Source organism: Erithacus rubecula, assembly GCF_903797595.1.
Source record: "Erithacus rubecula genome assembly, chromosome: 1".
In the NCBI taxonomy this organism is placed as follows: Eukaryota; Metazoa; Chordata; class Aves; order Passeriformes; family Muscicapidae; genus Erithacus; species Erithacus rubecula.
The window spans coordinates 77,238,489-77,254,925 of record NC_136658.1 but is presented as its reverse complement, the minus strand read 5'-3'; the positions used below and the strand labels follow the sequence as shown (position 1 = coordinate 77,254,925).

Here is a 16,437-nt window from a genome sequence, read left to right as displayed (position 1 = left end):
TGCTTAAACTTCTGCACTGTGTCTTTCACGCCACACTGCTCTACAAATATTACCATGTTCTGCAAAGTTTCCACAGGCAAAGGGTTTTACAGTAAGTCAACACTACTTCAGAATACACTGACTCTTTAAAAAAAGACCTTTCAGTTGTGCAGGAAACACAGCCAGACCCTGCTGAGGCTGGTAAAATCTGACAAGGCCACGTGACAAAGTGGTGTATCTTCAGGGTGAAATGAGCTGCCCTTGAAAACATACATGAATAGCATAGCTGCCAAAACTTCCTTTGATATTAATGTGCAAAGAAAAAATAATTGTACATTAGCATCCCAAGAGAATATTTAAAGGAAATAATTGCTGTCAGCATATTTTAGCAATAACAAGCTGCAGCAGCCATTACTTTGCATTGTTTGCATGGTTTTGCATGAATAAAAACAAAACCCAATAGGAAATATACATCACTTCTGAAGGATTTTGCTTTCTTTCTTACCTCTTCCTTTTTTTCTTCAGTACCAGAGGCTAAATTGAGGCTCAGCTGAGAGTGGCTGCTTATTCCACTGTCCTCATTTCCATCATCATAGTACACAGTTTGCACTGAGTCCTGGAAGCAAACAGGATTTCTGCCCAGCTTCAGCCCTGGTACCTCAATCCTCTCCTCGCCCTCCGATGAGCTCAGCGACAATGTGCTGTGATGGTTTGGACACTGGAAATTCATACTGCACTTGACCTTCCCTGCAGTTGGACTTTGAGGTTTTGGAGTAGTTGGCCTGACTGGAACATGAAGGTTTTCAGCTTCATCCGTACACTGCTGGGTAGCTTTTGGCTCATCCGAGTCCGAGTAGAAGACTTCATTGGGAAATGGACTAATGTCGCTCAGAGTGGGTGAAAAGCTATCAGAGTCTGGGATACCTGATGACGTCCTGAGGCTTTTATCTTCAATGACAGCTACATTCATTTCAGCCTCTTTATCCTCAGCAATCACAGGGCTTTGCAGGCACGGTGTTCCCAGCACGGAAGAGTCTGGACTGGACACAGAGGAGGTGCATCTCTTCCTGTCATGATCCGTGCTGCTGGAAACCCTGCGAGAGTAGTCATCGTGCAGCCTGCTGTTTGAGCTTGCTCTCTGGGACAGCTCACTGGCAGAAGGAGCCATGCTCTTGGGGCCATCCTTCTTCCTTGCAACATCTGCAACGTTACTGACAAGTTTCCAAACTCGGTCAAAATCCTTTGCTCTGATAGGGCTCTTCCATCGCTTGGATCTCCTCTCAGGGTTTCCACCACTTTTGTCAGAGTCGGCAGAGGCAACACTCACAGTCCTCGCTGGCACCTGTTTTTCATTTGCAACCTTCAGATCAGCAAGGTTTGAGGTGGACTTCCGTTTGAATGAGCTTTTCTTCAGAAAGTTCAAATTATCTGAACTCCTGCTTCTCCAATAAATGATCCTGTTGTTTTCAGAGTCCTTCACCAAAATCTCGCAGATCTTTGGCTCTGGGATGACAGGTGATGTTGGCCTAACACAGTTGTGGCGACTCTGACCTTTGTCTGTGTCTAGTAAGTTTATGCGGCCAGCACCGTAAGCCCGCCTGATGCTGCGTGAGCGATGAGTGTTCCTCAGGAAAGACTCATCACTCTCCTCCACATCAGAGCAGTCAGAAGCCAAACCATCCACTGCATTCTGGAAATCATGGAGAGACCCCGAATAGGAATACCTGTTAGTCTGAACTCGCACCACTGCTCCATTTGAACCATGTTTGCCTATGCTGTTCTCATTTAAGATGTCTGAGCATTCCCTTGTTTGAACTCCTTGTTGAACTGAAGATTTCAACTTCTTGAAAGATCCCATCTTTCTGATAGAAGAAAAGGCATTCCACGTGGATGAGTTGCCCATCAAAACCAGAGAACGAGGCCTGTCAGAGCTGGAATTAGCCCGTTTCCGAGGGGTGGTGAAAAAGCGCATGATTTTGGAAGGACTGAGCTTATCCTCTTGAACTTCCTCCTCAAGACAGTTGCTGGTGCTGTGTCCCCCATTATGACTGGCACAGGTAGTCTGGTTTTGGGGCTCTTTATTATCCATAACTATACAAGTAACGGTGGTGCCATTTCCACAGCCGTTGGGAAATGTTGTCATGCTCTCGATGCTGTAGGCATGGAGGTGGAGGCTGGGGTAGCTCAAAGCAACACTGCTCTCTCCATCAGCTGACCTTGCTGCCTCCCCTTCATCTGCTGCACCTTGGTTTGCCTCGCCTTCACATCGACTGGGTGAGCTGAGCTCCTCAGGCGGTGCTGCCTGCATCAGGAAAACAAAAGCCACCAGTAAGAAATTTTCTTACAAAGTCCCCAACTAAAAGAAGTTTCAGCGACATGGTAGGAAATAAACACACACACAAAACGAAGGAGTTCTATAGTGAACAAAGGTGTGTTGCAGAAGTGCAGAGAAGGCATTTGTAACTCCCTCAAAGAGTAATTGCATTAGTTAGCAATTTAAGAAACCAGAATAATTTCAATATGCACTTGTTTCTCTAAAGCTAATTAGCTAATAAATTCAGTATGACTAGCATAGCTACCTTACAATAGTAAATACAATCCTCATATGCAACAGAAAGAAATTCCCAGTAACAGCAATCCAGTCTTCCTCCTCGGATGCTCAGCACTGAGCCCCAAGACACATGGGAGGTTTTCATCTAAAACATGTTCACCAAGTGACACCTAATTCTCAAACAAGAGGCAAGGAAGAGGAAAACAAGCATAACTGTTCCTAGATTTGCTCCTGTTGGAAAGCTGTGTGACACTTGACTGACTTGTCTGTCCCCTGGCACATAAAATCCTAAAAAATTACATCAAGTACACAGCAAAGTCTTTTTCCTACAAAGAAAGGAAAGAAGAATTGAAAGCAGTACACCTAGACACCACCCTTTGCTGCGGTGACAGCAAGACAAAAACTTAAATCTGAAAGTGACTAGAGTGTTTGAGACATGCTGTAAGGGATCTCCTCCTCAGCTGAGTCTGAGAGATCCAGCAGAACGTCTGGAGATCCTCACACTCCAGTGCCTGGGAGAGCTGTGGGGGGACCACGGCCCATGTGTCTCCTGACCCAGCCAGGGGTCTTTGCCGGACATGCATTTTCACCATCGTGGCAAACAGTGCCCCAAAAAACACTGGGATGCCCGGTCTGAATCTAGCTCCACCTTAAAAACAAAGCTCAAGATACGATTCTTTCAGCAAGTAGCAGTGGGATCTTCGAAAACTTGCTACTGTCGGCAGGGTCGTGGGGGCGGCGGGGAGGATTTCCCCCTCGCCCCGAGACCAGGAGAGAACGCGTACAGCTGTGCTTCGGGGAAGAGGCAGCCCCGGCCCCTTCTTTGTCTCTCTGCCATCGCAAGGGCAGCGGGGACGGGGGGTTTGGGCAAGGCGGAGCTGCAGGAGCCGGCCGGGGGCTCCATCGCGGGGACCCGCACAGCCGGTCCCCGCTCCACGTGAAACGCGGCAGCAGCGCAGCCCGTCCGTGCCCGCTGGCTTCCAGGATGCTCCCTCCCCAGCGCACTTCGAAAGTTTAGAGAGCCTTTGCTCCGCCGCGGATAAAAGGATTTGCTCGCACTCCAGAGAGACGCCTGGAACATCCCCCGGCGCAGTTTTTAATCCCCGCTATTGACGGGGTCGCGGGCAGCGGGGCAGGGCAGAGCCGGGCCGAGCCCCGCCGCGGCACCCGGGCCGGACAAAGCCCGGCACCCAGCCTGGGACCGCCCGCAACTTTCCACGCGGAAAGAAAACATCCAGCCATAAACCAGTACAAGACACTGCTCTCGGCAGGAAAAGTTCCCATAGAAAGCGGCTCTGGGAGAAACTGCACCTGAGCGAGCAGAAGAGGCGCGGGGGATGGGAGAACAAACACAGCGAGGTGAGATTACAAACACGGCTTGCAGCGCGGAGCCTGCAGCAGCTTCCCCGGGAGGAGGCGGCCCCGGAGCAGCGCCCTTACCTGGGGAGAGCCGAGGCTCCCCGCCGCCGCGCGTCCCGGCCGGTGCCCGCTCCCGCATCGCTATGGCAGCGGCGGGCGGGGCGGGGCGGGGCGGGCGCGCACCCCCGGCTGCTCCGGCCGCCCCGCGACCGCCGCCTCCGCTCCGCCCGCCCGCCGGGGTCCCGCGCTGCCGCTCGCTGGAAGGAGCGAGCGAACCCGCCCGCCCGCCTGCCTGCCTGCCCGCCCGCCTGCCTGCCCGCCTGCCTGCCTGCCTGCCTGCCTGCCTGCCTGCCCGCCCGCCTGCCTGCCTGCCTGCCTGCCCGCCCGCCTGCCTGCCTGCCCGCCTGCCTGCCTGCCTGCCTGCCTGCCTGCCTGCCTTCCCTCCCTCTGCCGGAGGAACAAACGGCCGCGCGGGGATGGTCACGTTTAGGACTTTAAAAGTCTCCTCGAGGGTGCCCCGCCCCGCCTCTGCGTGCCCTGCTCACGAGTGCAGTTTGCACGGCTCATTGACCAAACTCATGCTTGGTTCCCAGGCTCTCTTTCTGTCCAAAAACCTGGACAACTTTTTCACTTACTGCTATTCCTCAGACTTAACAGCAGGAACAACATTTGATGCACAATCTGAGCAGAGTGCATATACTACAAGGAAAATTTTGTGAAACAGTGCCTTAAAGCCCTGTATCATGACTCCTGACAAAGACTGTACGAACTGGTAGTCCTTGCTCAGAAAGTTTATCGTCCAAAACATATTTCTACACTTGGACTGGAACTGTAGATATAATTTCACCAGTTTTATTGTAGCTCAGATGAGATGCAAAAAGAAATTGGGGCGAGACAGACGGCATGTCAGAGCAGATGCCCTAAAGAACTAGCGAGGGCCATCAGCCCCACTGCCTCTCCTCTGAGACTGGTGTGGCTGCACTTGCAGTGTAATTACTTCTCTGGAGAGCAGTACAGACACACTCTCAAAGGCAAGGCGTAGTTAGGGGATGAGGCAAACAAATGGGCTTAAGGGATGCAGGTCAAATGAGGTAGCAAATAACTGGGAGTGACCACAGAACTCCCCAGTAGTCAGCAGCATCATGCACAGCCTGCCACCAGCCCTGCTCTTGCAGGAAGAGCACCCCATGGAAGCAGTGAGTTTGAAATAATGACTCAAATGAGGGGGCAAAGTGGTTGCTTTATAGTGCTGGGCATGGGAAGCAAAGGGAAATAAATGCAGATTGAGAAAATGCTGACATTGTATGGAGAGGGTCCATATGGACCATGGTTGGTGATCTGTGTTAGCCTGGGGAAGTTCTTGTGTCCATGCAGACAATAAATATCTGCTTCAGACTTTGGGAAAGGGATGTTTCTGAAGGGGAACTCAGTGACTTTGGTTAAACAGGCAAGAGAAGCATCTTAGTGGCAACATTATGAGGAAAAATTAATTTATATGAAACAAGAAGTGTGTCAGAAGTTAAGTTAAAAGCCACTTTCAACATGTTTTATAGAATTGTCTCCCAATCTCCCTGGAGTCTATAAGGGGTTTTGCTGGTCACTTAAAGACCTCTAACATCATTATTAAACCCTGAGTTTCAATGAATTTGTGTTTCTGTGTTCCTTCAAGTTCCTTTCCAGAGATATCCCAGGTACATGCATCACACTTTTGAGTACACTTTTTAATCCTGTTCAGAAAAGGGAACCTTCAGTTCCTCACATGTCCTCTATTGACCAGCTGGACAAAAAGACAAAGCAGAGAAAACTGCTGAGCTGAATTGAGCCACTAATTTGGGTCTTTCTTTATCCAGCCAACACTATTTCTGAAACTTAAGAAATCCTGATAACTGGGATCTGAAACCATCTTTTAAATGTATTTGAAGTTCATCAACAGATTAAACAGGCTTGAAGAGCTAGAAAATATCAATGAAGGTATTGACAGATTAACAAAGTGCTCACAAAAACTAAATTTCCTTAGAAAGCCACACTAAAACTCACTTTAGATAATAAGGTAAGAATTTACACTGCACGTTGGGTTTTTTTTAAATGTCACTACATTTAAGGAAAGACATACCTAGAAAATTGAATTTGCAGATATGACAGTATCTAGTCAAATAGATATTTGTCAAGTTTCTAAAAGTGAATCGTTTTAATCTTTCAGACTTGCTCATCATAGCTTTTCTGCTGGTAGTGCAGAAAATCTAAATCTTGCAGGTTCACTGCTTCAGTCAGCCCTTCCACATGTGCATACTATTCAGAGAAGCTTGGATGCAGTACACTAAAGAGTGCGTCTGAGAACAGGATTAACTTCCTGCACTGGAGACCAATAATTAACAAATCCTTTTCTTAATCTGATTTTTTTTTTTTGAAAGCTGATAAATGTATATAGTATTCAGATGCCATCACACCAAGATATAGTGAAATTATGCAAAACAGAATTTATCAGCAGAGCTGCCATGAGAAAAAAGGAAAACCCCTTTTCCAACTGTGAACTTAAACCCCTTTTAGTTTCATACAAGACGTAGTGTTTCCTCAAAGTTACAAACCAAAGTTCAGGAGTTTAGTCCTTCCTATATTAAGGTTTTTCTACAATCCTAAAAACACAAAATGAGAGTACTGTTACCATTTGCCACTGAGAATCCTTGCTAATGCAAATAAATTCATAACACTTGCATGGGTATTTCTGGAAGACTGAGCTGTATACTCTGTTATTTACAGGCTAATGTTTTGCATCCAGATGAACAACAAAGCTGCAGTGAACAGAGCAGCAGTGCCAGCAGTACATGTTATGCTTGACCAATTACAGCGATTTATGAAGGAAGGAACTTCCAGAAGAAATTCCAGATTGGTATATGCGTGAGATTTCTAATAGTGATTTGACATCACACTTAGCACAACAAAAATGAAATGCTTGTTTTAGAAGCTCTAAGTCTGTTCTTTAAAAGAGGTTTAATGCACATGTGACAAGGAGTGAGAAGGATTATTCCAAGTGTAATACAGGTGGGAAAGGATTACAAAAAATGTGACATGGGAGAATGAATATAGAGTTTTGAAGATGAAGGAACAATCTTCCCCCAGCTTTTAGCTGGTAGTGATACATCTCTTAGATTTTTTGGAATAGCAAAGGGCACATTTATATAGTGAAGTCACACACATAAATCTCTGAAAAGTCTGAATAGGAATGATTCTATCTACTTAGTTTAGAAATCCTCTCTTCCACTTCTGCAACAATTTTTTTAATGTTTCTTTTATAAATACTTTCTAAAAGTCTACTTCAAAGTAGTGATTTTTTTTTTAAAAAAAAGGACTCTTGAAAGAAAGTACAAACATAAACAGCCAAAAGGAATTATTTCAGTAAAATGTAAAAGCACTTGTCCTACTTTCACAGCTACTGGGCAAGATGGCAAAAGAAGTGACTCTCTAAGACATACTCTAAAGTAATGAATGACCAAATTTAATTATTATGATGCAGGATTACTGAAAAAAAAGAGACTCCATTGCTTTAAATCACAGTGTCTTTTCCAGGCTGCAGTACATAGCTACTGCTCCAGTTGTGCAATTTGCACCTTCCTTTTAGATCCCAGGCAAAGTCTCCTCTGCAAGCAATTAACCTCCAAGGAAACTTTACATACTGGCGGGTCCCACAGGGGGAATTAAGTCATATATCTATTGAAGTTTAAGGCAACTCCCCCACCCACTTCTCTAGGAGTAGGATCAAGACCTCAATTTTTTTATTTAGGAATTAGTGAAGAGTAGCATGTTTCTGTATTCAAGCTCAAATTAACATAGGCAGTTGATTATTTTCATCTGGGTTTTTTTATATAAGCTATGTAAAATTAGTGTAGGATTTCCCCATTTTTGTCTATCTGCAAGCAAATTAATAATAATAAATTGAATCGGATTTTCCAAAACAAAGACCTTTGTTGACTTAGCACTGAAAAAGTGCAAGATGACAAAATGAATCACATTGCTAACAAAAACACTGAAAAGACAGCCTGAGTTAAATTGCTGTATTAACTTCCTGATTTGACCAGAGAAACTCACCATTGCCCACATGCAGGAGGCTGGTGTGCAGCTTCCCAAAGTCCCTTCCACTTCCATTTACTTTGCTGCTGATAAAAGCAATTACTGACCCAAGTGGGAAAAGTTTATCACAGTTTGGTATAAATCACAATACACAACAAACTATTTTCCCCTCTAATCTTCTTTTAAATGTGCTTTGCCCAGGCTCAGCTTGCTCAGCTCTCTTAAACACAGGGACCTAATTTAGGGAGAGCACAATAGCCCAGTGGAGTGACGCCATCAATGAAAAATGACCCTTGTGTACCAGGTTACCATTATCCCATCTCCGAGCTGCTCTTACTCATCCACCTACACCACTACAGCTGCATGCAACTTAATGATGGCTTCAGCCTTTCAGGCCACTAGAATGCTATTTATAAACCCACGGGGTCTGACTGTGATGCTATTCTTCTTCCCCATCCTCAAGAGGCATTATTCAGACACCATGACATGGAGAGATGGCTGGTACTACAGAAGAGCAGTTTCCAATAAACAGATCATTGTGTTTTAACATAAAGAAGACTTCCAGTTACCAATTAGGAAGGCTGAATTCCACCTTTATTTTGTGTCTCACAAAGTATAAGAAGTAAGAAGAGAAAGGACTGTGGAGGTGAAATAGAAATAGGAAGGAAAAGAGATTAGTCAATAATTTTTTTATTTTTTTTTTTTTCACACACACCATTTATTTTTAATTTTCTTCTCAGTGTTAGATTTTCTGTTAGATGGATGTACATTAAAGTGATATGGACTAGTTGGGAAGAAAGGGCAAGATTTCAGAGTTGGAGTTGTCCCACTCTGCAGCCTTTTTCTTTCTCTACATGCTCTGCTCTAGCTGCCATCCTTTGTCCTTTCCTATGTCACACTCACCGCAGAGTCTGATGGCCCTACAGCCATTCTGTATTTATTTTCCTTGCTCGAAATAATAGCATGTAAAAGTGACTATTAGCAGCTCTTTATCAACCTTCTTCCCCACCCACTTAATTATCCTGCCATCCTCTCTTCTCTATTAAAAACTGTTCTCCCAGAATTACCTGAGGATATGAAGGCAGCTTGTTATGCAACCAGGAGGGAGAAAAAAAATAAAATAAAAAAGAAGGAAAAAGATGGGAAAATAATATACGTGGAGAAAGGATCTTAAGGAGTTCGAGGGCTGAGGACCATCTGCAGTGGGTGACTGAATGATTCAGACTGGGGCTGGAGTGAGAGGGAGCCATAGCAAGGGACCATGCGTGGGTTTATTTGATTTTGGAGAGATGATGCTTCTCTCTGGGCTCAGGGAGGAATCACAAGCAGCACTCAGTGCTCACTTAAATCATTGAACTGGGCTGTAGGGAGGACAGGTACAGCAACTCTGCAGAAACACGATGTCCATCAGATGCTAGAAAGGTGAAGCATGTAGTGGACTGTGTTAGGAATGATGCATCACCAGTAGAAATTATGCAAAGCTACGTAAGATCATCTTGTTTCTGATGTTATAACAAATAACAGGTCAGCAGAGTAATTGGCCAACGTGACACTACAGAAATGCCTACCTGGATACAGTGTGGCTGTGGACCTTGGGTCCTTCCTGCTGGCCAGAGCAAAAAGCCCTGAGCAATTACAGCTTTTGATACGCTCATGAGAGCAAAACAGTGAATATTTCACTAAGATTAAGAAAAAGAGAAACAGGTTGTACTTCATGGGAAGGATTGGGGCATCCTGTTAGGAGGCTCCTAGGTGGTATTGATTCATAGATCAAGAACCACACCGTTGCTCAGGGTTTATTTCTCAATGTCAATATTTTACTTTCTTTAGTCTCTCTCTACAATGACAAACTTGCTATCTTTGTTTGTCTGAAGTAAATTAACTTTCATGGCCATATTTCTTATGCCAGATGATTGAATTACCATCTCCACCATGTTTCTCTTTCAGACAAAAAGAAATTATCTTGCTAATTCTACCTTTAGTTTGTCAATTTCTACTTTTTGTTTGAATTTACTCTATCAAGAATGCCTTGGATCAGAAAAGATGGGAAAGAATAATCCGAGCAAAGCAGGTGACAAGAGCTACAGTATTTATGTGCTAGGTCTTTTCAATAACATTTGATGCCTGAATTTAGCCTGCCAGAAAACTTCAAAGCAATTATAAACCTCCATCTAATAGTCATCTTTCTGTTTTTCTGATGTTGTAGTAACTCATTATTTTCTTCATTATTAATACTAAATTCAAAAATATATTTTTTAAAGCATGGAGGATCACGTTAAGCAAACTGTCGAATGATTTTATCCCGAAAAGAAGTTACCTAATTTTAAAGATGCAGAAAACACACAATGCCACTCACTTGAAAATTTGCCTGTACAGGGAACCAGACACAAATTTATAAATTTTGGACTAGCTTACTTATCCTGCTTTAAAGAAACCTATATATTATAAACCTGCATATTAAACTAGAACTTTTATCTGCAGTATACCCAAGGAAATCTCTTCCAGTCTTAGGTTTTTTTGCAATATTTCAGTTGTTTCTAGGAATCATTACAAATAACACATATTGACTGCCTCTATAAGATATGACAGCTGCACAAGTAAGTCACATTTTGATGGGAAATCAAAATTATTTCAATCATTTCAATTAAATCAAGATTATTTTTAAGATCAGAACACTGTAATCATGCAACTGTTGTCCTATTAGAACAGCAAGGAAGAAATTCTAGCTTTAGTAGCCTGAGATGGATTTAGTTATGTCTACCTATGGTACCAAATTGCACAAGTGCCTGAAGTGAGGGGACTGGAACCAGTGGTCCAAGAGGCTTTTATGACCATTGGCTCAGACCCATATTCCTATAAGTAGTGGTAAAACAACTCTGTATTCTTCTACCACCAAAAGTAATGGTAAATTATCTGAAAAAAGGCAGAAGAGATATCTTTATGACATTTTCCTTTGGGCTGGAGAAGACAGATTCTGGGTTTTGTTTCTCTCTGACCTTGGCAGTTCAGCATAGTTTTCTCAGCTTAAGTGCCATATGTGTAAAATATGTGATGATAGGAGTAGTGCCTTATAACCTATGGGTCTGCAAGGACCAATCCATCAATGCTCCTCTGGCACTTTGATGCTTACTGTGATGATAGCTATAAAAAGTGTACACATAGGGAAAAGAATCCATTATCCACCCATGCAGAGGACAAACACTAAATTCCATTTTTTGAAAGGAGTTCAGATTCAAGTGCCTGTTTCGGGATTCAATTGACTATTTTGATGATGGTCCATTAATCTTCTAAACTGGAGTTTGCAGATTTGGCTAATAATTTATGTCTTGTAGGAGCACAGGGTAGCTCTGAACCTGAAAGATTACAGTTAGCTTTACTAGAAAAGTTAATTTATGTTGGTGAGCTGTCTTTGCTTTGGTTTCTGTCAGTGACACTGTCCTTTTTAAAAAGACCTTACACTTCAAGTTCAGAAAATACATTGAGGAAAACCTTACTAGCCAGTCCCTCAACATGTTGGGGCACATAATTAAACTACTAACCTGGAGATATGAGCCATGTTTCTAGTTCCAGTATGAAAGGGAGGCAGTTGGCACAAATTCTGTCCTAGGGTCTGTGCTTTATCTAATCAATACTGAATACCTGAGCCACATCTCTTTCCACCTCTTGCCTTTCATTACATAATTCAGCAAACTTTGTTTCTAGGCCAGGACAGGAATGGCTGCCTTTTGGCTTGTTGTCACATCCTGATACTGACCCAGAGATGCTGTTGCCCCCCATAGATCACTTGGTCCTGTTCACACCATCTCCTTTGATCTGCTTGGCCTCTGAGGATGAAGGTAGAATTGGTGGCTCCTGCCAATATAAGAGCATGCTACCACCTAAAGGGAGAGATGCTGGACGTGCCTTCTGCTTTTCCTGCCAGGCTGTGAGCTGAAGCAGCTCCCCTGGTTGCACCCAAGCTGTTGCTGGGCAGGAGGTGGAAGGAAGCATCCAAGAGCAGGGGGGAAGCGCAGGAATGAGAGTGGAAATGCTTCCCACAAGCAGTAGGACTCCTGAAATGGGTCCAGACTTGAATTTTTTCTCAGGAGCTGCTCAAGAGTGCTGTGAATTGGAAAGGGCTGGGGAAATATCAGCAATTCCCCATGTGCTGTGTTTGTGCCACAGGGTGCCAGAATGTGTTGGTGGGAGGTGGGAGTGTGAGTGATAGTGCTGGGTTGGTGCTTGTAGCAAGATCACACAGACACAAATAATCACCAAATTCTGTGGCAATATCACAAACAGGAAATATTTTTCACCGTGTTCTCTGGAAAAGCAGGGAAATACTGTCTCCAGAAAACAGTTAATTTAATTTTTATGATGCATTGTTGTGTCAGACTCAGAGATTAGAATCAATCATTAAGGTAAATAGAGATTTTAATCTGCTTTGCATTCAGTCTCTGGTTCAGTTTCAATTTCAGCCTCACCACAAAATATAATCACAATGCACAGCAATCAGGATTTCTGTGTATCTCAAAACAACCATTTGTAGAATAACTCAGTAAAGTGGCTGCCTAACTCTTTTTTGATGCAGCAAAAATCTTGGCAGGCCGATCTATACTCAAGTGGTTTATTCAATCTCATTGGTAGGATGAACACTGCATAGAGGCTAGCATTTAGAATTGCTGGAATCAGTTGGTTTAAAGCCTGTTTTCACCAGTCCCTGCAGTAGCAGGGAACAGGGCCTCCCTGTCTGTGCCTGCAGCCAAACCATATGCAGCATATGTTCAGCTGAGACACTGCTGACACCCCCTGTCAGCATCTGGTAATTTTCCTAGCAGCAACAAGACTTACATGAAAGTTTTAACTCTGAAAGTCCTGAAGAGCCACAGACAGTGCATTCCAGAATAAGTGTTTTAACTGAAGAGCCAGAGATGCAATTTCAGCAGGCTGCAGTATTATCTTTATACTTTACTGTATCAGGTCAAGAGAAGATGCTTCATTTGTGAGAAATCCTGCTATTGTTCAGCTCATAAGTGGCTCCTGTGCAGTGCTGAGCCCTCAGAGTCACAGATACTGCTGCTTCAGAAACACTAAAATAAGACATCCTGCTACCTGCATGATATTCTATGTCTTGATTTTCCAACACTTAATCAAAATGCATCATACAAATAAACACTTGGCAATTATTCAAAATTGACTATTACATCTTTCACTGTTACAAAGCCTAAGAAACCCTTCCTAAAGTTTACAGAAAGACACCATGACTTCTACTAAATCATTTGATATCCAAAGGAAGCATATTCTTTTTTCTCTCTGCAGACTCTTGCTTCTCTCATTCCCTAGAGCACCAAAGTTACAACACTGTTACTAGTAGAAACCAACAAGCAATTTTTAGCCAAATCTCATTTTACTGGAACCTCTAAGCTTTTGAGAGCTTATTAGTTCAGATTTAACCTGGTATTAAATGAGAGAGAGTGAAATCCAGGCTTTATAGAAAGTATTAAACAGCTTTGCTAACACATAGTAATGAAAAGCAATTAGCATACGACCAAGTCCAGGCTCATTTCACTTAAACCAGGAACTGTTTTCCCAGGGAGGATATTGGGTACTTGTGACTGCTTTCTGCTGCAGTATTCTTACATGGAATTATGTGGTGCTTTCATCCTATGCAGAGAGTTTTGGTAAATACTTTACTGGCATCAGCAGCCCACTTTTTTTCCCATAAACTTCAACCTATTTTCTGACTTCTCTTAATGGTAAACAACTTTTAAGTTGTTAGCTTAACTAATTATGCTTAAAGTTACAGAGAAACCTCTCTAATTTACCAAAGACTCCTAAAAGTTCAGTTTTGTTTGGGTATTTTGCTTATTACCCAGAAAAGCACAGCAGCCAACTTGCCAGCCATTACTCCAGGAAAACTGGCAGTCAGCAAGTTGCTTAATCCTCAATTTACTTGCATGCTGATTTCATGCCACAAGTTCAGTAGAGTGCATTGCTAGAGCTGTGATCTTACAAACATTTTAAGTAGGTATCTCTGCTGTTGCATGCTTAAAATCACACTGATCTCAGGAGATAATCTACAATAAATGTGTGTGCAATTGGGGGACTAAGGGCAAAGGCCAACAGTGTGATTGCTTATTTTCAAAAGATACGTTTATTAACACACAGGTGTATTTTAATTAAAGTGAGACTGCCCCAACAGTTCCTTGAAGCAGAACTGCCTTAGGCTTTGGCCTAAGTATAAGTCTGGAAGCAAAATTTAGGTTTAGTTTGTAGTTCTGAATTGCCACTGTTTGCAGGTGATACCAGGACCAAAATCCAAGTATCTCCTTCCCTGCCTAGCAGGAAAGGCAGGAGTTGCCATTTTGGAATTTTCCTTGTCTGTAGACGGTGTTAAACCACATTACTTTAAATTTTCAGGTCCTGTCTTTTTCCACTGCAAACAATGGAGGATTATGCAAACAAAACAGTGAGAACAGCTTTTTAGAAACAGTATGTTACTTTTTCAATGCCAAGTACATTATAACACAGACCAGTGGTACCGTCTTCTCCTGAAAAAAGTTTCATAGACGGAGCAATAATTAATACTGCAGTTTGCACAGGCTACACCATTGTATGATCACATTAAGATACATTTGGTCACTCCATATCTCTCCTGGCTTCCCAAAATGTAAGCAACAGATCAGCTTAGTACCTTTTGGCAAAGTCTGCCTTTCAAAATTTCTGAGTGTTTGTGGAGGACAGTGCTCTAGCCCAGTGCCATGGGTGATGACACACCAGTACACACAGCCACCAGTGGCTCTATGGTTGGATGGGCTTCTGCCCAAGGGAGGTGGGTCCAGGAAGCTGGGGTAATGCCTGGCAATTTGCCTCCCAGTGCCACTGCCAGTGGGATCTCCTCGAAGGCACAGAGTACAAGCAGCCAGTTGCATGGTGCGTGAGCTCTGCAGTGAATAATGCCCAAATGACTTTGCTAGATGAACTGCACAGATTATCTGCAACTCTAAAAACCATATACACATTAACAGAGGAACAAGCCACACTGCAGTCAACACACAAAACTTTAGATATTTTGATATTAGTCTCAGTCATTTTTTTTGCATTTAACTGGAAAAACTAATAAAACCGTAATTAGAAATTGTAATTAATTACCACCATATATACCTAAATGGTTATGTCTTGCAGCAGCCACTAACTACAAGGTCTGCTCTTCTGTATAATATTTAATCTGAATGTACAAAAATCCATTGTACAAAATATTGTCCAGTTACAGTACAAACCTTGTTCCAGAAAATGTGCTTGGTTTTTGAAAGAGCCTGTTGTTGCCTGGATTCTGGGCTCAGTTCTGCTGAGCCCCCTGTAAGCCCTTAAATGCCTCTGGGAGGAAAAGGGACTCAGCATGATCCAGACACAGTCAGTACCTTGTGGGATTGAGCCTTAAGTTAATGTATAACGAACGGCTGCACAGCAGTGTGTGAAATCAGCAAGTTAAACATACACTTGGAATAACTGTAACACAAAAAAAGAATATTTACAGGGCCAATTAATTAAAATCCTTGTCTTGAAGAGTCTCATATGCAACATTCCTCTATATTTACCAATCGAAAGGAAAGGTTTGGGAGTGTGCTGATGAAAGTAAAATTAAGTAGTTGAGGAAGAAATAATCTAAAGTTGCAACCAAAGCTTTCTAATTAAATATTGTGCAAACTCTGATCTGGTTATTATCAGCTTGAATCTACCCTGAGCAAGCTGCACCTGACAGCGAGGACAAAATGGATGACCCAGAATGGCACATACTGAATACACAGCCAGGAAAGTGAAAATAACAAGGAGCCTCAAAACTTTATCACCCAGCTCTCGTGCTGGCAGGTGTCAGCAGCAGAACCAAATGCCAAAATCATACCTGGTGGGACTGAAGCAGACGAAAGAGGCAGAACTCAAAGGTAGGATTGTGTCCTGGAGAGCTGCAGAGTGGCACAGGAAGGCAGCCAGGCGTGCAGCAGACACTGCTGGTGGGGAGCAGTGTTATCCCAGTGGCAGAACAGTGTGGAACACTGCTGAACACCAGATAGACGCCTGCCAGAAGGGCGCCGCGGACATGCGCCTCCTGCCTTTCCTGCCTGCCCTTCAGTGCGGGGCAGCTGCACTTCCCCAGAGATCCACAGCTGTCCCAAGAGCCTGGCATTAGGAATACAGAGTGGCTTTATGCTCTCCAGGCAGAAGGACCTGTGCAGCTCTCTCCTGTATATCACAGTTCTATAATACAGAGATCTGCTGGAATTCAATCTTGTCTTTTCCTCCACTGAAAATATAATCGACTTTTAATTTCATATTTTTCTGAGTTCGAAAGATGTGAAGAATAACTGCAATTGTGAATGCAGAAAACTAATTCAAAGAGAAATTAATTTCTGTCTTACAGTTCTCATAGTTATTCCATGAATAATCAAAATGAGAATCTTTAATGGCAATGTATTAATTTCTTAAAAGTGGAAATGCCAGCAGAT

General features: G+C 43.2%; 1 protein-coding gene across 6 annotated transcripts in view; it reads right to left on the bottom strand.

Annotated features, from left to right (window-relative positions):
• The window catches only part of SPATA13 (spermatogenesis associated 13), a 72,098-nt gene that overhangs the window by 42,304 nt on the left and 13,357 nt on the right, over positions 1-16,437 (bottom strand). For 2 of the 6 annotated variants that reach the window (XM_079309344.1, XM_079309348.1), the window contains exons 1-2: positions 15,837-15,987; positions 485-2,281 (exon numbers count right to left, since the gene is read on the bottom strand). In XM_079309344.1, coding sequence (XP_079165470.1) covers positions 485-2,122 — 1,638 coding nt within the window. In that variant the 5' untranslated portion in view covers positions 2,123-2,281; positions 15,837-15,987. Of the gene's footprint in view, positions 1-484; positions 2,282-3,970; positions 4,067-15,213; positions 15,343-15,836; positions 15,988-16,437 lie in introns of those variants that run through there. The other 4 variants (XM_079309349.1, XM_079309346.1, XM_079309345.1 and 1 more) reach the window with 3 other exon arrangements.